This window comes from Carcharodon carcharias, chromosome 13 (assembly GCF_017639515.1).
Source record: "Carcharodon carcharias isolate sCarCar2 chromosome 13, sCarCar2.pri, whole genome shotgun sequence".
In the NCBI taxonomy this organism is placed as follows: Eukaryota; Metazoa; Chordata; class Chondrichthyes; order Lamniformes; family Lamnidae; genus Carcharodon; species Carcharodon carcharias.
In genome coordinates, this window is record NC_054479.1 from 71467705 (window position 1) to 71491625 (window position 23921).

Below are 23921 nucleotides of genomic sequence, written 5' to 3' on the forward strand. Positions count from 1 at the left end.
ACACTCACAGCCACACTCACTCCCACACCCACACTCACACCCACACTCACACTCACACCCGCACCCACACCCACACCCACCCTCACAACCACACCCAAACCCACATTCACACTGATATCCAAACACACACCCACACACAGCCCCACACACAAACTCACACTCACACCCGCACTCACACCCACACCCACACTTAAACCCAAACCACAACCACATGCACACCCAAACTCACACCCACACCCATACCCTCACCCACACCCAACACACACTCATAACCACACTCACACTCACACTCACAGACACATTCACACCCACACACTCACTCCCACACCCCCAACCACACACCCACACCAACTCTAACACCCCCACCCACACATCCAAACCCACACTCACACCCACACCCTCGCTACCTCTCACCCCAGCCTCACACCCACACACTCACACCCACACCCTTACACCAACTCCCTCACACCCACTCACAATCTCACACCCTGACCAACAGCTACACACCTGCACTCACTCCCACACTCAAACTCACACCCACATACGCACACCCTCACATGCACCCACCCACACTCTCACATACTCAGACCCTCACAGCCACAGCCACACCCACAGCCACACTCACACACCGACATTGACAACAACACACACACACCCACACCCACAGCCACACACACACACTCACACCCACACCCACACTCACACCCACACCCACACCCACACACACACTCACACTCACACTCACAACCACACTCACACTCACACTTACACCCACACCCAAACCCACACTCACTCCCACACCCAAACCCACACTCACACCCACACCCACACCCACACACAAATCCACATCCACACCCACAACTACACCCACACCCACACTCACACCCACACCCAAACGCAAAAACACACCCAATTAAACAGTCACACTCACACCCACATCCACACACACACCCACACCCACACACACACTCACACCCACATCCACACCCACACCCACATCCACACCCACACCCACAACCACACCCAAACTCACACCCACACCCACACTCACACCCACACCCACAACCACACCCACACCCACACTCACTCCCACACCCACACTCCAACCCACAACCGCACAAAGAACCACACCCACACCCAAACCCTCTCCCACATCCACGCCCACACAAACACCCAGACACACACTCACACTCACACCCACACCCAAACACATCCCACAAACCCACTCACACTCACACCCACACTAACACCCACACCCACACCCACACTCACACCCACACTCACTCCCACACCCACAATCACACTCACACCCACAACCAAAAACACAATCACAGTCACACCCACACTCACTCCCACACCCACACTCACACCCACACTCACACAAACACCCACACACTCACCCACACTCACAACCGCACCCACACTCACACTGACACCCAAACCCACACCCACACACAGACCCACACACAAACTCACACTCACACGTGCACTCACACCCACACCCACACTCACACCCACAACCACACCCACACTCACACCCACACCCATACCCTCACCCACACACACACACACTCTCACAATCACACTCACACTCACACTCACAGACACAGTCACACCCACACAATCGTACCCACACCCACACCCCCAACCACACACCCACACCCACTCTAACACCCCCACCCACACACCCAAACCCACACTCACACCCACACCCTCACAAACTCTCACTCCAGCCTCACACCAACACACTCACGCCCACACCCACACAAACTCCCTCACACCGACTCACAATCTGACACCCTCACCAAAAGCTACACACCTGCACTCTCACCTACATACCCACACCCTCACATGCACCCACCCACACTCTCCCGTACTGACACCCTCACAGCCACAGCCACACCCACAGCCACAGCCACACACCAAGACCCACAACAAAACACACACACCCACACTCACACCCACACCCACACTCACACACACACCCACACTCACACTCACACTCACACTCACACCCGCACCCACACCCACACCCACACCCACACTCACACTCACAACCACACTCAGTCCCACACTCAGCCACTCACCCAAACCCACAATCCCACACCCGCACTCACACCCACAGACTCAAACCCACACAATCATACCCACACTCACACCCACACCCATACTCACACCCACACCCACAGACACACACACTCACACCCCCACACACATTCATACTCACACCCACACACACTCACACTCACACTCACACTCACAACACTCACACTCACACTCACACCAACACTCACACCCACACCCACACACACACTCACACCCACATCCACACCCACACCCATACCCACACCCACACTCACACCCACACCCACACTCACAACAACACCCACGCCCACACTCCCACACACACACTCCAACCCAAAACCACGCCAAGAACCACATCCACACCCACATTCTCACCCACACCCACGCCCACACAAACACCCAGACACACACTCACACTCACACCCACACCCAAACACACACCCACAAACCCACTCACACTCACACCCACACCCACACACACACTCACACCCACACCCACAACCACAATCACACCCACACTCAAACCCACACTCACACCCACACTCACTCCCACACCCACAACCACACTCACACCCACAACCAAAAACACAATCACACTCACAAACACACTCACTCCCACACCCACACTCACACCCACACTCCCACTCACACTCACACCCACACCCACACTCACAACCACACCCACACTCACACTGACACCCAAACCCACACACAGACCCACACACAAACTCACACTCACACCCACACTCTCACCCACACCCACACTCACACCCACAACCACACCCACATGCACACCCACACTCACACCCACACCCATACCCTCACCCACACCCACACACACACTCACAATCACACTCACACTCACACTCACAGACACAATCACACCCACACAATCGCACCCACACCCACACCACCAACCACACACCCACACCCACTCTAACACCCCCACCCACACACCCAAACCCACACTCACACCCACACCCTCACAAACTCTCACTCCAGTCTCACACCCACACACTCACTCCCACATCCTCACACCAACTCCCTCACACCCACTCACAATCTGACACCCTCACCAACAGCTACACACCTGCACTCACACCCACACTCACACTCACACCAAAATACCCACACCCTCACATGCACCAACCCACACTCTAACATACTCACACCCTCACAGCCACAGCCACACCCACAGCCACACCCACACACCAACACCCACAACAACACACACACACCCACACCCACACTCACACCCACACCCACACACTCACTCAAACCCACACAAACACTCACACCCACACTCACACTCACACTCACACTCACAACCACACTCACACTCACACTCACACCCACAACCACACCCAAACCCACACACACACTCACACCCACACCCACGTGCACACAGACACACTCACGCTCATACCCGCACTCACACCCACACCCACACTCACAGCCACAACCACACCCACTCCCACACCAACACTCACACCCACACACAAACCCAAACACTCACCCACACACACACTCACACTCACACTCACACCCACACTCACACCCACACTCACACTCACACTCACACTCACAAACACACTCACACTCACACTCACACTCACACTCACACCCACACCCACACTCACACCCACACCCACACTCACACCCACACGCACACCCACACTCACTCCCACTCCCGCACTCTCACCCACAACCACACCCAAACCCACACACACACTCACACCCACACCCACGTGCACACACACACACTCACGCTCATACCCGCACTCACACCCACACCCACACTCACAGCCACAACCACACCCACTCCCACACCAACACTCACACCCACAACCAAACCCACACACTCACCCACACACACACTCACACTCACACCCACACTCACAGACACAATCACACCCAAACACTCACACTCACACCCACACCCACTCCTTCACCAACATCCACCCACACCCACACTCACACACTCACCCAAACCCACAATCACACCCAAACCTTCGCAACCTCTCACCCCAGCCTCACACCCACAAACTCACACCCGCACCGTCTCACCCACTCCCTCACACCCACTCACACTCTCACACCCTCAGCAACTGCTACACACCCGCACTCAAAAGCACACTCACATTCACAACCACATAACCACACCCTCACACACTCACATACTCACACCCTCACAGCCACAGCCACACCCAAACAACAACACCCAGAACCACACACACACTCCCACACCCACACCCACACTCACACCTACACCCACAGACACTCACACTCACACCCACACACACATTCATACTCACACCCACACCCAACCTCACACCCACACACACAGACACTCAGACTCACACCCACAGTCACACTCACACCCACACACACACCCACAAACTCACTCACACTCACACCCACACGCACACACACACCCAAACCCACAGCAACACGCAAGAGCTGCACTACCCACACACTCACACCATCACAGCCACAGCCACACCCGCAGTCACTCACACACACCAACACTCACACCCACACCCACACTCCCACCCACACCCACACCCACACCCGCACTCACACCCACACTCACACTCATAAACACACTCAGTCCAACACTCAGCCACTCACCCACACCCACACTGCCACACCCGCTCTCACACCCACAAACTCACACCCACACAATCATACCCACACTCACACCCACACCCACGGACACTCACACTCACACCCCCACACACATTCAAACTCACATCCACACCCACACTCACACTCACACTCACAACCACACTCACACTCACACTCACACCCACACCCAAACTCACACCCACACCCATGCACACACACACACACTCACGCTCATACCCGCACTCACACCCACACCCACACTCACACCCACACCCACACCCACTCCCACACCCACACTCACACCCACACTCACACCCGCACCCAAACACTCACACTCACACCCACACCCACACCCACACCAACACACACACACACCCACACTCACACACTCACCCACACACCCAAACCCACACTCTCACCCACACCTTCGCAACCTATCACCCCAGCCTCAAACCCACAAACTCACACCCGCACCGTCTCACCCACTACCTCACACCCACACACACACTCACACCCACACCCACAACCACACTCACACCCACACTCAAACCCAAACTCACACCCACACTCACTCCCACACCCACAACCACACTCACACCCACAACCAAAAACACAATCACACTCACACCCACACTCAAACCCAAACTCACACCCACACTCACTCCCACACCCACAACCACACCCACACTCACAACCACACCCACAATCACACTGACACCCAAACCCACACCCACACTCAGACCCACACACAAACTCACACTCACACCCGCACTCACACCCACACCCACACTCACACTCACAACCACACCCACATGCACACCCACACTCACACCCACACCCATACCCTCACCCACACCCACTCACAATCACACCCACACTCACACTCACAGACACAATCACACCCACACAATCGCACCCACACCCACACCCCCAACCACACACCCACACCCACACTCACACCCCCACCCTCACAAACTCTCACTCCAGCCTCACACCCACACAATCACTCCCACACCCTCACACCAAATCCCTCACACCTACTCACAATCTGACACCCTCACCAACAGCTACACAGCTGCACTCACTCCCACACTCACATTAACACCCACATACCCACACCCTCACATGCACCCACCCACACTCTCACATACTCACACCCTCAAAGCCACAGCCTCACCCACAGCCACACCCACATACCAACACCCACAACAACACACACACACCCACACCCACACTCACACCCACACCCACACCCACACCCACTCCCACACCCACACTCACACTCACACTCACAACCACACTCACACTCACACCCACACTCACACCCACACTCACACCCACACCCACAACCACACTCACTCCCACACCCGCACTCACACCCACAACCACACCCAAACCCACACACACACTCACACCCACGCACACACACACACACTCACACTCATACCCGCACTCACACCCACACCCACACTCGCACCCACAACCACACCCACTCCCACACACACACTCACACTCACACCCACACACACACACACAATCACACCCAAACACTCAAACTCACACCCACACCCACACCCTCACCAACACACATCCACACCCACACTCACACAGTCTCCCAAACCCACAATCACACCCACACCTTCGCAACCTCTCACCCCAGCCTTACACCCACAAACTCACACCTGCACCGTCTCACCCACTCCCTCACACCCACTCACACTCTCACACCATCAGCAACTGCTACACACCTGCACTCACAAGCACACTCATATTCACACCCACATAACCACACCCTCACACACTCACATACTCACACACCCACAGCCACACCCAAACAACAACACCCAGAACCACACACATACTCCCACAGTCACACCCACACTCAAACTCACACCCACACCCACACCCACACTCACACCCACACTCAAACTCCCACTCACACTCAAACCCACACAGACACTCACACTCACACCCAAACACACACCCACACCCACACTCCAAAACACACCCACACACACACCCACACACACCCACACCCACACCCACACCCACACTCACACCCACACCCACACACACACACACACTCACAACAACACACATACCCACATTCATACCCACACTCACACCCACAGTCACACACACACTCACACCCACTCCCACACCCACACACAAACTCACACTCAGACCCACACTCACACCCACACACACACCCAAACCCACAACCACACTCAGTCCCACACTCAGCCACTCACCCACACCCACACTCCCACAACCGCTCTCACACCCACAGACTCACACCCACACAATCATATCCACACTCACACTCACACCCACACCCACAGACACTCACACTCACACCACCACACACATTCATACTCACACCCACACCCATACTCACACCCACACACAGACACTCAGACTCACACCCACAGTCAAATTCACACCCACACACACAACCACAAACTCACTCACACTCACACCCACATGCACACACACACTCACTCCCACAGCCACAGCCACACCCGCAGTCACTCACACACACCAACACCCACACCCACACACACACACTCACACTCTGATCCACACACACTCACACCCAAACCCACACCCACATCCACACTCACACTCACACCCACACTCACACTCACACCCACATCCGCACTCACACTCACACTCACACTCACACTCACACTCAGACTCACACTCAAACTCACACTCAAACTCACACTCACACCCACACCCACATCCACACTCACACTCACACCCACACTCACACCCACACTCACACACCCACCCACACCCACACACACACTCACACCCACACCCACACTCACTCCCACACCCAAACACACACCCACACACACACTCACACTCACACCCACACCCAAACACACACCCACAAAAACACTCACACTCACACACACACTCACACACACACCCACACACACACTCACAACCACAGCCACAACAACACTCACACCCTCACTCACACCCACACTCACTCCCACACCCACAACCACACTCACACCCACAACCAAAAACACAATCACACTCACAGCCACACTCACTACCACACCCACACTCACACCCGCACTCACACTCACACCCGCACCCACACCCACACTCACAACCACTCCCACACCCACACTCACACTGATATCCAAACCCACACCCACACACAGACCCACACACAAACTCACACTCACACCCGCACTCACACCCACACCCACAGTCACACCCACAACCACACCCACATGCACACCCACACTCACACCCACACCCATACCCTCACCCACACCCAACACACACTCACATTCACACTCACACTCACAGACACAATCACACCCACACACTCACACCCACACCCCCAACCACACACCCACACCAACTCTAACACCCGCACCCACACACCCAAACCCACACTAACACCCACACCCTCGCAACCTCTCACCCCAGCCTCACACCCACACACTCACACCCACACCCTTACACCAACTCCCTCACACCCACTCACAATCTGACACCCTCACCAACAGCTACACACCTGCACTCACTCCCACACTCACACTCACACCCACATACCCACACCCTCACATGCACCTTCCCACACTCTCACATACTCAGACCCTCACAGCCACAGCCACACCCACACCCACACCCACACACCAACACTCACAACCACACACACACACCCACACCCACACTCACACCCACACACACACCCACACTCACACCCACACCCACACTCACACTCACACTCACACTCACACTCACAATCACAACCTCACTCACAATCACACTCACACCCACACCGACACCCACACTCACTCCCACACCCACACCCACACTCACACTCACACCCACACTCTCACCCACACCCACACCCACCCACAAATCCACATCCACACCCACAACCACACCCACACCCACACTCACACCCACACCCAAACCCAAAGACACACCCACAAACACAGTCACACTCACACCCACACCCACACACACACCCACACCCACACACACACTCACACCCAAATCCACACCCACACCCACACTCACACCCACACTGACACCCACACCCACACTCACACCCACACCCACAACCACACCCACACCCACACTCACTCCCACACCCACACTCCAACCCACAACGACACCAAGAACCACACCCACACCCTCACCCACATCCACGCCCACACAAACACCCAGACACACACACACACTCACACCCACACCCAATCTCACACCCACAATCCCACTCACACTCACACCCACACTCAAACCCACACCCACACACACACTCACACCCACACCCACAACCACACTCACACCCACACTCACACCCACACTCACTCCCACACCCACAACCACACTCACACCCACAACCAAAAACACAATCACACTCACACCCACACTCACTCCCACAGCCACACTCACACCCACACACACAAACACCCACACACACACCCACACTCACAACCACACCCACACTCACACTGACACCCAAACCCACACCCACACACAGACCCTCACACAAACTCACAATCACACCCGCACTCACACCCACACCCAAACTCACACCCACAACCACACCCACATGCACACCCACACTCACACCCACACCCATACCCTCACCCACAGAAACACACACACTCACAATCACACTCACACTAACACTCACAGACACAATTACACCCACACAATCGCACCCACACCCACACCCCCAACCACACACCCACACCCACTCTAACACCCCCACCTACACACCCAAACCCACACTCACACCCACACCCTCACAAACTCTCACTCCAGCCTCACACCAACACACTCACTCCCACACCCACACAAACTCCCTCACACCCACTCACAATCTGACACCCTCACCAACAGCTACACACCTGCACTCTCACCCACACTCACACTCACACCCACATACCCACACCCTCATATTCACCCACCCACACTCTCCCGTACTCACACCCTCACAGCCACAGCCACACCCACAGCCACACCCACACACCAACACCCACAACAACACACACACACCCACACCCACACTCACACCCACACACACACACTCCCACCCACACCCACACCCACACCCACACTCACACCCACACCCACACACACACACTCACACCCACACCCACACCCACACCCGCACTCACACCCACACTCACACTCACAAGCACACTCAGTCCAACACTCAGCCACTCACCCACACCCCCACTCCCACACCCGCTCTCACACCCACAAACTCACACACACACAATCATACCCACACTCACACCCACACCCACGGACACTCACACTCACACCCCCACACACATTCAAACTCACATCCACACCCACACTCACACACCCACCCACACCCACACACACACTCACACCCACACCCACACTCACTCCCACACCCAAACACACACCCACACACACACTCACACTCACACCCACACCCAAACACACACCCACAAAAACACTCACACTCACACACACACTCACACACACACCCACACACACACTCACAACCACAGCCACAACAACACTCACACCCTCACTCACACCCACACTCACTCCCACACCCACAACCACACTCACACCCACAACCAAAAACACAATCACACTCACAGCCACACTCACTACCACACCCACACTCACACCCGCACTCACACTCACACCCGCACCCACACCCACACTCACAACCACTCCCACACCCACACTCACACTGATATCCAAACCCACACCCACACACAGACCCACACACAAACTCACACTCACACCCGCACTCACACCCACACCCACAGTCACACCCACAACCACACCCACATGCACACCCACACTCACACCCACACCCATACCCTCACCCACACCCAACACACACTCACATTCACACTCACACTCACAGACACAATCACACCCACACACTCACACCCACACCCCCAACCACACACCCACACCAACTCTAACACCCGCACCCACACACCCAAACCCACACTAACACCCACACCCTCGCAACCTCTCACCCCAGCCTCACACCCACACACTCACACCCACACCCTTACACCAACTCCCTCACACCCACTCACAATCTGACACCCTCACCAACAGCTACACACCTGCACTCACTCCCACACTCACACTCACACCCACATACCCACACCCTCACATGCACCTTCCCACACTCTCACATACTCAGACCCTCACAGCCACAGCCACACCCACACCCACACCCACACACCAACACTCACAACCACACACACACACCCACACCCACACTCACACCCACACACACACCCACACTCACACCCACACCCACACTCACACTCACACTCACACTCACACTCACAATCACAACCTCACTCACAATCACACTCACACCCACACCGACACCCACACTCACTCCCACACCCACACCCACACTCACACTCACACCCACACTCTCACCCACACCCACACCCACCCACAAATCCACATCCACACCCACAACCACACCCACACCCACACTCACACCCACACCCAAACCCAAAGACACACCCACAAACACAGTCACACTCACACCCACACCCACACACACACCCACACCCACACACACACTCACACCCAAATCCACACCCACACCCACACTCACACCCACACTGACACCCACACCCACACTCACACCCACACCCACAACCACACCCACACCCACACTCACTCCCACACCCACACTCCAACCCACAACGACACCAAGAACCACACCCACACCCTCACCCACATCCACGCCCACACAAACACCCAGACACACACACACACTCACACCCACACCCAATCTCACACCCACAATCCCACTCACACTCACACCCACACTCAAACCCACACCCACACACACACTCACACCCACACCCACAACCACACTCACACCCACACTCACACCCACACTCACTCCCACACCCACAACCACACTCACACCCACAACCAAAAACACAATCACACTCACACCCACACTCACTCCCACAGCCACACTCACACCCACACACACAAACACCCACACACACACCCACACTCACAACCACACCCACACTCACACTGACACCCAAACCCACACCCACACACAGACCCTCACACAAACTCACAATCACACCCGCACTCACACCCACACCCAAACTCACACCCACAACCACACCCACATGCACACCCACACTCACACCCACACCCATACCCTCACCCACAGAAACACACACACTCACAATCACACTCACACTAACACTCACAGACACAATTACACCCACACAATCGCACCCACACCCACACCCCCAACCACACACCCACACCCACTCTAACACCCCCACCTACACACCCAAACCCACACTCACACCCACACCCTCACAAACTCTCACTCCAGCCTCACACCAACACACTCACTCCCACACCCACACAAACTCCCTCACACCCACTCACAATCTGACACCCTCACCAACAGCTACACACCTGCACTCTCACCCACACTCACACTCACACCCACATACCCACACCCTCATATTCACCCACCCACACTCTCCCGTACTCACACCCTCACAGCCACAGCCACACCCACAGCCACACCCACACACCAACACCCACAACAACACACACACACCCACACCCACACTCACACCCACACACACACACTCCCACCCACACCCACACCCACACCCACACTCACACCCACACCCACACACACACACTCACACCCACACCCACACCCACACCCGCACTCACACCCACACTCACACTCACAAGCACACTCAGTCCAACACTCAGCCACTCACCCACACCCCCACTCCCACACCCGCTCTCACACCCACAAACTCACACACACACAATCATACCCACACTCACACCCACACCCACGGACACTCACACTCACACCCCCACACACATTCAAACTCACATCCACACCCACACTCACACTCACACTCACAACCACACTGACACTCACACCCACACCCACACTCACTCCCACACCCGCACTCGCACCCACAACCACACCCAAACCCACACACACACTTACACCCACACCCATGCACACACACACACACTCACGCTCATACCCGCACTCACACCCACACCCACACTCACACCCACAACCACACCCACTCCCACACCCACACTCACACCCGCACCCAAACACTCACACTCACACCTACACCCTCACCAACACACACACACAACCACACTCACACACTCACCCACACACCCAAACCCACACTCTCACCCACACCTTCGCAACCTATCACCCCAGCCTCAAACCCACAAACTCACACCCGCACCGTCTCACCCACTACCTCACACCCACACACACACTCACACCCACACCCACAACCACACTCACACCCACACTCAAACCCAAACTCACACCCACACTCACTCCCACACCCACAACAACACTCACACCCACAACCAAAAACACAATCACACTCACACCCACACTCAAACCCAAACTCACACCCACACTCACTCCCACACCCACAACCACACCCACACTCACAACCACACCCACAGTCACACTGACACCCAAACCCACACCCACACTCAGACCCACACACAAACTCACACTCACACCCGCACTCACACCCACACCCACACTCACACTCACAACCACACCCACATGCACACCCACACTCACACCCACACCCATATCCTCACCCACACCCACTCACAATCACACCCACACTAACACTCACAGACACAATCACACCCACACAATCGCACCCACACCCACACCCCCAACCACACACCCACACCCACACTCACACCCACACCCTCACAAACTCTCACTCCAGCCTCACACCCACACAATCACTCCCACACCCTCACACCAAATCCCTCACACCTACTCACAATCTGACACCCTCACCAACAGCTACACACCTGCACCCAGACCCACACTCACATTAACACCCACATAACCACACCCTCACATGCACCCACCCACACTCTCACATACTCACACCCTCAAAGCCACAGCCTCACCCACAGCCACACCCACACTCCAACACCCACAACAACACACACACACCCACACCCACACTCACATTCACACCCACACCCACACCCACACACACACTCACACCCAAATCCACACTCACACCCACACCCACACTCACACCCACACCCACTCCCACACCCACACTCACACTCACACTCACAACCACACTCACACTCACACCCACACCCACACTCACACCCACACCCACAACCACACTCACTCCCACACCCGCACTCACACCCACAACCACACCCAAACCCACACACACACTCACACCCACACCCACGCACACACACACACACTCACGCTCATACCCGCACTCACACCCACACCCACACTCGCACCCACAACCACACCCACTCCCACACACACACTCACACTCACACGCACAACCACACTCACACTCACACCCACACTCACACCCACACTCACACCCACACCCACAACCACACTCACTCCCACACCCGCACTCACACCCACAACCACACCCAAACCCACACACACACTCACACCCACGCACACACACACACACTCACACTCATACCCGCACTCACACCCACACCCACACTCGCACCCACAACCACACCCACTCCCACACACACACTCACACTCACACCCACACACACACACAATCACACCCAAACACTCAAACTCACACCCACACCCACACCCTCACCAACACACATCCACACCCACACTCACACAGTCTCCCAAACCCACAATCACACCCACACCTTCGCAACCTCTCACCCCAGCCTTACACCCACAAACTCACACCTGCACCGTCTCACCCACTCCCTCACACCCACTCACACTCTCACACCATCAGCAACTGCTACACACCTGCACTCACAAGCACACTCATATTCACACCCACATAACCACACCCTCACACACTCACATACTCACACACCCACAGCCACACCCAAACAACAACACCCAGAACCACACACATACTCCCACAGTCACACCCACACTCAAACTCACACCCACACCCACACCCACACTCACACCCACACTCAAACTCCCACTCACACTCAAACCCACACAGACACTCACACTCACACCCAAACACACACCCACACCCACACTCCAAAACACACCCACACACACACCCACACACACCCACACCCACACCCACACCCACACTCACACCCACACCCACACACACACACACACTCACAACAACACACACACCCACATTCATACCCACACTCACACCCACAGTCACACACACACTCACACCCACTCCCACACCCACACACAAACTCACACTCAGACCCACACTCACACCCACACACACACCCAAACCCACAACCACACTCAGTCCCACACTCAGCCACTCACCCACACCCACACTCCCACAACCGCTCTCACACCCACAGACTCACACCCACACAATCATATCCACACTCACACTCACACCCACACCCACAGACACTCACACTCACACCACCACACACATTCATACTCACACCCACACCCATACTCACACCCACACACAGACACTCAGACTCACACCCACAGTCAAATTCACACCCACACACACAACCACAAACTCACTCACACTCACACCCACATGCACACACACACTCACTCCCACAGCCACAGCCACACCCGCAGTCACTCACACACACCAACACCCACACCCACACACACACACTCACACTCTGATCCACACACACTCACACCCAAACCCACACCCACATCCACACTCACACTCACACCCACACTCACACTCACACCCACATCCGCACTCACACTCACACTCACACTCACACTCACACTCACACTCACACTCAAACTCACACTCAAACTCACACTCAAACTCACACTCACACCCACACCCACATCCACACTCACACTCACACCCACACTCACACCCACACTCACACACCCACCCACACCCACACACACACTCACACCCACACCCACACTCACTCCCACACCCAAACACACACCCACACACACACTCACACTCACACCCACACCCAAACACACACCCACAAAAACACTCACACTCACACACACACTCACACACACACCCACACACACACTCACAACCACAGCCACAACAACACTCACACCCTCACTCACACCCACACTCACTCCCACACCCACAACCACACTCACACCCACAACCAAAAACACAATCACACTCACAGCCACACTCACTACCACACCCACACTCACACCCGCACTCACACTCACACCCGCACCCACACCCACACTCACAACCACTCCCACACCCACACTCACACTGATATCCAAACCCACACCCACACACAGACCCACACACAAACTCACACTCACACCCGCACTCACACCCACACCCACAGTCACACCCACAACCACACCCACATGCACACCCACACTCACACCCACACCCATACCCTCACCCACACCCAACACACACTCACATTCACACTCACACTCACAGACACAATCACACCCACACACTCACACCCACACCCCCAACCACACACCCACACCAACTCTAACACCCGCACCCACACACCCAAACCCACACTAACACCCACACCCTCGCAACCTCTCACCCCAGCCTCACACCCACACACTCACACCCACACCCTTACACCAACTCCCTCACACCCACTCACAATCTGACACCCTCACCAACAGCTACACACCTGCACTCACTCCCACACTCACACTCACACCCACATACCCACACCCTCACATGCACCTTCCCACACTCTCACATACTCAGACCCTCACAGCCACAGCCACACCCACACCCACACCCACACACCAACACTCACAACCACACACACACACCCACACACACACTCACACCCACACACACACCCACACTCACACCCACACCCACACTCACACTCACACTCACACTCACAATCACAACCTCACTCACAATCACACTCACACCCACACCGACACCCACACTCACTCCCACACCCACACCCACACTCACACTCACACCCACACTCTCACCCACACCCACACCCACCCACAAATCCACATCCACACCCACAACCACACCCACACCCACACTCACACCCACACCCAAACCCAAAGACACACCCACAAACACAGTCACACTCACACCCACACCCACACACACACCCACACCCACACACACACTCACACCCAAATCCACACCCACACCCACACTCACACCCACACTGACACCCACACCCACACTCACACCCACACCCACAACCACACCCACACCCACACTCACTCCCACACCCACACTCCAACCCACAACGACACCAAGAACCACACCCACACCCTCACCCACATCCACGCCCACACAAACACCCAGACACACACACACACTCACACCCACACCCAATCTCACACCCACAATCCCACTCACACTCACACCCACACTCAAACCCACACCCACACACACACTCACACCCACACCCACAACCACACTCACACCCACACTCACACCCACACTCACTCCCACACCCACAACCACACTCACACCCACAACCAAAAACACAATCACACTCACACCCACACTCACTCCCACAGCCACACTCACACCCACACACACAAACACCCACACACACACCCACACTCACAACCACACCCACACTCACACTGACACCCAAACCCACACCCACACACAGACCCTCACACAAACTCACAATCACACCCGCACTCACACCCACACCCAAACTCACACCCACAACCACACCCACATGCACACCCACACTCACACCCACACCCATACCCTCACCCACAGAAACACACACACTCACAATCACACTCACACTAACACTCACAGACACAATTACACCCACACAATCGCACCCACACCCACACCCCCAACCACACACCCACACCCACTCTAACACCCCCACCTACACACCCAAACCCACACTCACACCCACACCCTCACAAACTCTCACTCCAGCCTCACACCAACACACTCACTCCCACACCCACACAAACTCCCTCACACCCACTCACAATCTGACACCCTCACCAACAGCTACACACCTGCACTCTCACCCACACTCACACTCACACCCACATACCCACACCCACATATTCACCCACCCACACTCTCCCGTACTCACACCCTCACAGCCACAGCCACACCCACAGCCACACCCACACACCAACACCCACAACAACACACACACACCCACACCCACACTCACACCCACACACACACACTCCCACCCACACCCACACCCACACCCACACTCACACCCACACCCACACACACACACTCACACCCACACCCACACCCACACCCGCACTCACACCCACACTCACACTCACAAGCACACTCAGTCCAACACTCAGCCACTCACCCACACCCCCACTCCCACACCCGCTCTCACACCCACAAACTCACACACACACAATCATACCCACACTCACACCCACACCCACGGACACTCACACTCACACCCCCACACACATTCAAACTCACATCCACACCCACACTCACACTCACACTCACAACCACACTGACACTCACACCCACACCCACACTCACTCCCACACCCGCACTCGCACCCACAACCACACCCAAACCCACACACACACTTACACCCACACCCATGCACACACACACACACTCACGCTCATACCCGCACTCACACCCACACCCACACTCACACCCACAACCACACCCACTCCCACACCCACACTCACACCCGCACCCAAACACTCACACTCACACCCACACCCTCACCAACACACACACACAACCACACTCACACACTCACCCACACACCCAAACCCACACTCTCACCCACACCTTCGCAACCTATCACCCCAGCCTCAAACCCACAAACTCACACCCGCACCGTCTCACCCACTACCTCACACCCACACACACACTCACACCCACACCCACAACCACACTCACACCCACACTCAAACCCAAACTCACACCCACACTCACTCCCACACCCACAACAACACTCACACCCACAACCAAAAACACAATCACACTCACACCCACACTCAAACCCAAACTCACACCCACACTCACTCCCACACCCACAACCACACCCACACTCACAACCACACCCACAGTCACACTGACACCCAAACCCACACCCACACTCAGACCCACACACAAACTCACACTCACACCCGCACTCACACCCACACCCACACTCACACTCACAACCACACCCACATGCACACCCACACTCACACCCACACCCATATCCTCACCCACACCCACTCACAATCACACCCACACTAACACTCACAGACACAATCACACCCACACAATCGCACCCACACCCACACCCCCAACCACACACCCACACCCACACTCACACCCACACCCTCACAAACTCTCACTCCAGCCTCACACCCACACAATCACTCCCACACCCTCACACCAAATCCCTCACACCTACTCACAATCTGACACCCTCACCAACAGCTACACACCTGCACCCAGACCCACACTCACATTAACACCCACATAACCACACCCTCACATGCACCCACCCACACTCTCACATACTCACACCCTCAAAGCCACAGCCTCACCCACAGCCACACCCACACTCCAACACCCACAACAACACACACACACCCACACCCACACTCACACTCACACCCACACCCACACCCACACACACACTCACACCCAAATCCACACTCACACCCACACCCACACTCACACCCACACCCACTCCCACACCCACACTCACACTCACACTCACAACCACACTCACACTCACACCCACACCCACACTCACACCCACACCCACAACCACACTCACTCCCACACCCGCACTCACACCCACAACCACACCCAAACCCACACACACACTCACACCCACACCCACGCACACACACACACACTCACGCTCATACCCGCACTCACACCCACACCCACACTCGCACCCACAACCACACCCACTCCCACACACACACTCACACTCACACGCACACACACACACACAATCACACCCAAACACTCAAACTCACACCCACACCCACACCATCACCAACACACACCCACACCCACACTCACACACTCTCCCAAACCCACAATCACACCCACACCTTCGCAACCTCTCACCCCAGCCTCACACCCACAAACTCACACCTGCACCGTCTCACCCACTCCCTCACACCCACTCACACTCTCACACCATCAGCAACTGCTACACACCTGCACTCACAAGCACACTCATATTCACACCCACATAACCACACCCTCACACACTCACATACTCACACACCCACAGCCACACCCAAACAACAACACCCAGAACCACACACATACTCCCACAGTCACACCCACACTCAAACTCACACCCACACCCACACCCACACTCACACCCACACTCAAACTCCCACTCACACTCAAACCCACACAGACACTCACACTCACACCCAAACACACACCCACACCCACACTCCAAAACACACCCACACACACACCCACACACACCCACACCCACACCCACACCCACACTCACACTCACACCCACACCCACACCCACACCCACACCCACACACACACTCACAACAACACACACACCCACATTCACACCCACACTCACACCCACAGTCACACACACACTCACACCCACTCCCACACCCACACTCAAGCCCACACCCACACACAAACTCACACTCAGACCCACACTCACACCCACACACAAACCCAAACCCACAACCACACTCAGTCCCACACTCAGCCACTCAACCACACCCACACTCCCACAACCGCTCTCACACCCACAGAATCACACCCACACAATCATATCCACACTCACACTCACACCCACACCCACAGACACTCACACTCACACCACCACACACATTCATACTCACACCCACACCCATACTCACACCCACACACAGACACTCAGACTCACACCCACAGTCACATTCACACCCACACACACAACCACAAACTCACTCACACTCACACCCACACGCACACACACACTCACTCCCACAGCCACAGCCACACCCGCAGTCACTCACACACACCAACACCCACACCCACACACACACACTCACACTCTGATCCACACACACTCACACCCACACTCACACCCAAACCCACACCCACATCCACACTCACACTCACACCCACACTCACACTCACACCCACATCCGCACTCACACTCACACTCACACTCACACTCAAACCCACACTCACACCCACACCCACATCCACACTCACACTCACACCCACACTCACACTCAAACTCACACCCACACTCACACCCACAGCCACACACACTCACACCCACACTCACACCCACACTCACACACCCACCCACACCCACACACACATCACAGCCACACCCACACACACACCCACACTCACTCCCACAGCCACACTCCAACCCACAACTACACCAAAAACCACACCCACGCCCACACCCTCACCCACACCCACACCCACACCCACAATCACACTCACACCCACACTCACACCCACACCCACACTCTCACCCACACCCACAACCACACCCACACCCACACTCACTCCCACACCCACACTCCAGTCCACAACCACACCAAGAACCACACCCACACCCACACCCTCACCCACACCCACGCCCACACAAACACCCAGACACACACTCACACTCACACCCACACCCAAACACACACCCACAAACACACTCACACTCACAACCACACTAACACCCACACCCACACAAACACTCACACCCACACTTACAACCACACTCACACCCACACTCACACCCACATTCACACCCACAATCACTCCCACACCCACAATCACACTGACACCCACAACCAAAAACACAATCACACTCACACCCACACTCACTCCCACACCCACACTCACACCCACACTCACACTCACACCCACACCCATACCCACACTCACAACCACACCCACACCCACACCCAAACTCACACCCATACCCATACTCATACCCACACCCACAACCACCCCCACACCCACACTCACTCCCACACCCACACTCCAATCCACAACCACACCAAGAACAACACCCACACCCTCACCCACACCCACGCAAACACAAACACCCAGACACACACTCACACTCACACCCACACCCAAACACACACCCACAAACCCACTCACAGTCACAACCACACTAACACCCACACCCTCACACACACTCACACCCACACCCACAACCACACTCACACCCACACTCACACCCACATTCACACCCACACTCACTCCCACACTCACAACCACACTGACACCCACAACCAAAAACACAATCACACTCACACCCACACTCACTCCCACACCCACACTCACACCCAAACTCACACTCACACCCACACCCATACCCACACTCACAACCCTCACTCAAACCCACAATCACAGCCACACCTTCGCAACCTCTCACCCCAGCCTCACAGGCACAAACTCACACCCGCACCGTCTCACCCACTCCCTCACACCCACTCACACTCTCACACCCTCAGCAACTGCTACACACCCGCACTCACAAGCACACTCACATTCACACCCACAAAACCACACCCTCACACACTCACATACTCACACCCTCACAGCCACAGCCACACCCACAGCCACACCCAAACAACAACACCCAGAAGCACACACACACTCCCACACCCACACTCACACTAACACCACACCCACAGACACTCACACTCACACCCACACACACATTCATACTCACACCCACACCCAACCTCACACCCACACACACAGACACTCAGACTCACACCCACAGTCACACTCACACCCACACACACACCCACAAACTCACTCACACTCACACCCTCATGCACACAGACACCGAAACCCACAGCCACACGCAACAGGTGCACGACCCACACACTCACACCATCACAGCCACAGCCACACCCGCAGTCACTGACACACACCAACACCCACACCCACACACACGCACTCACACCCACATCCACACACACTCACACCCACACTCACACCCACACCCACACCCACATCCAAACTCACACCCACACCCAAGACCACACTCACAACCAAAACCAAAAACACAATCACACTCACAGCCACACCCACACCGACACTCACACCCGCACTCACACACACACCAACACTCACACCCACAACCGCACCCAAATGCACACCCACACTGACACCCACACCCATACCCTCACCCACACCCACACACACCCACAACCACACTCACACCCACACTCACACACCCAAACACACACCCACACACACACTCACACTCACACCCACACCCAAACACACACCCACAAAACCACTCACACTCACACCCACACTCACACCCACACCCACACACACACTCACACCCACACCCACAACCACACTCACACACACACTCACACCCTCACTCACACCCACACTCACTCCCACACCCACAACCACACTCACACCCACAACCAAAAACACAATCACACTCACAGCCACACTCACTCCCACACCCACACTCACACCCGCACTCACATTCACAGCCGCACCCACACCCACACTCACAACCACACCCACACCCACACTCACACTGATATCCAAACACACACCCACACACTGACCCACACACAACCTCACACTCACACTCACACCCACACCCACACACACACTCACACCCACACCCACAACCACACTCACACACACACTCACACCCTCACTTACACCCACACTCACTCCCACACCCACAACCACACTCACACCCACAACCAAAAACACAATCACACTCACAGCCACACTCACTCCCACACCCACACTCACACCCGCACTCACACTCACAGCCGCACCCACACCCACACTCACAACCACACCCACACCCACACTCACACTGATATCCAAACACACACCCACACACTGACCCACACACAACCTCACACTCACACCCGCACTCACACCCACACCCACACTCACACCCACAACCACAACCATATGCACACCCACACTCACACCCACACCCAACACACACTCACAATCACACTCACACTCACACTCACAGACACAATCACACCCACACACTCACACCCACACCCCCAACCACACACACGCACCAACTCAAACACTCCCACCCACACACCCAAACCCACACTCACACCCACACCCTCACCTCCTCTCACCCCAGCCTCACACCCACACACTCACACCCACACCCTTACACCAATTCCCTCACACCCACTCACACTCTCACACCCTCACCAACAGCTACACACCTGCACTCACTCCCACACTCACACTCACACCCACATA

At 56.0% G+C, this 23921-nt stretch overlaps 1 protein-coding gene and 1 pseudogene across 1 annotated transcript; both read left to right on the plus strand.

The window, feature by feature from the left end:
• The first annotated feature begins 686 nt into the window (after window positions 1-686).
• Window positions 687-9350, plus strand: LOC121286074 (annotated as a pseudogene).
• A 6294-nt stretch (window positions 9351-15644) lies between these two features.
• LOC121286075 (mucin-2-like) lies at window positions 15645-21972 on the plus strand (the record flags this gene model as incomplete). The annotated part of the gene is given in 4 exon segments (XM_041203076.1): window positions 15645-16100; window positions 16555-17258; window positions 17260-17455; window positions 21064-21972. Coding segments are annotated over 4 exon segments (2265 nt in total), but the record flags the coding sequence as incomplete, so codon positions are not given.
• Window positions 21973-23921: the final 1949 nt, after the last annotated feature.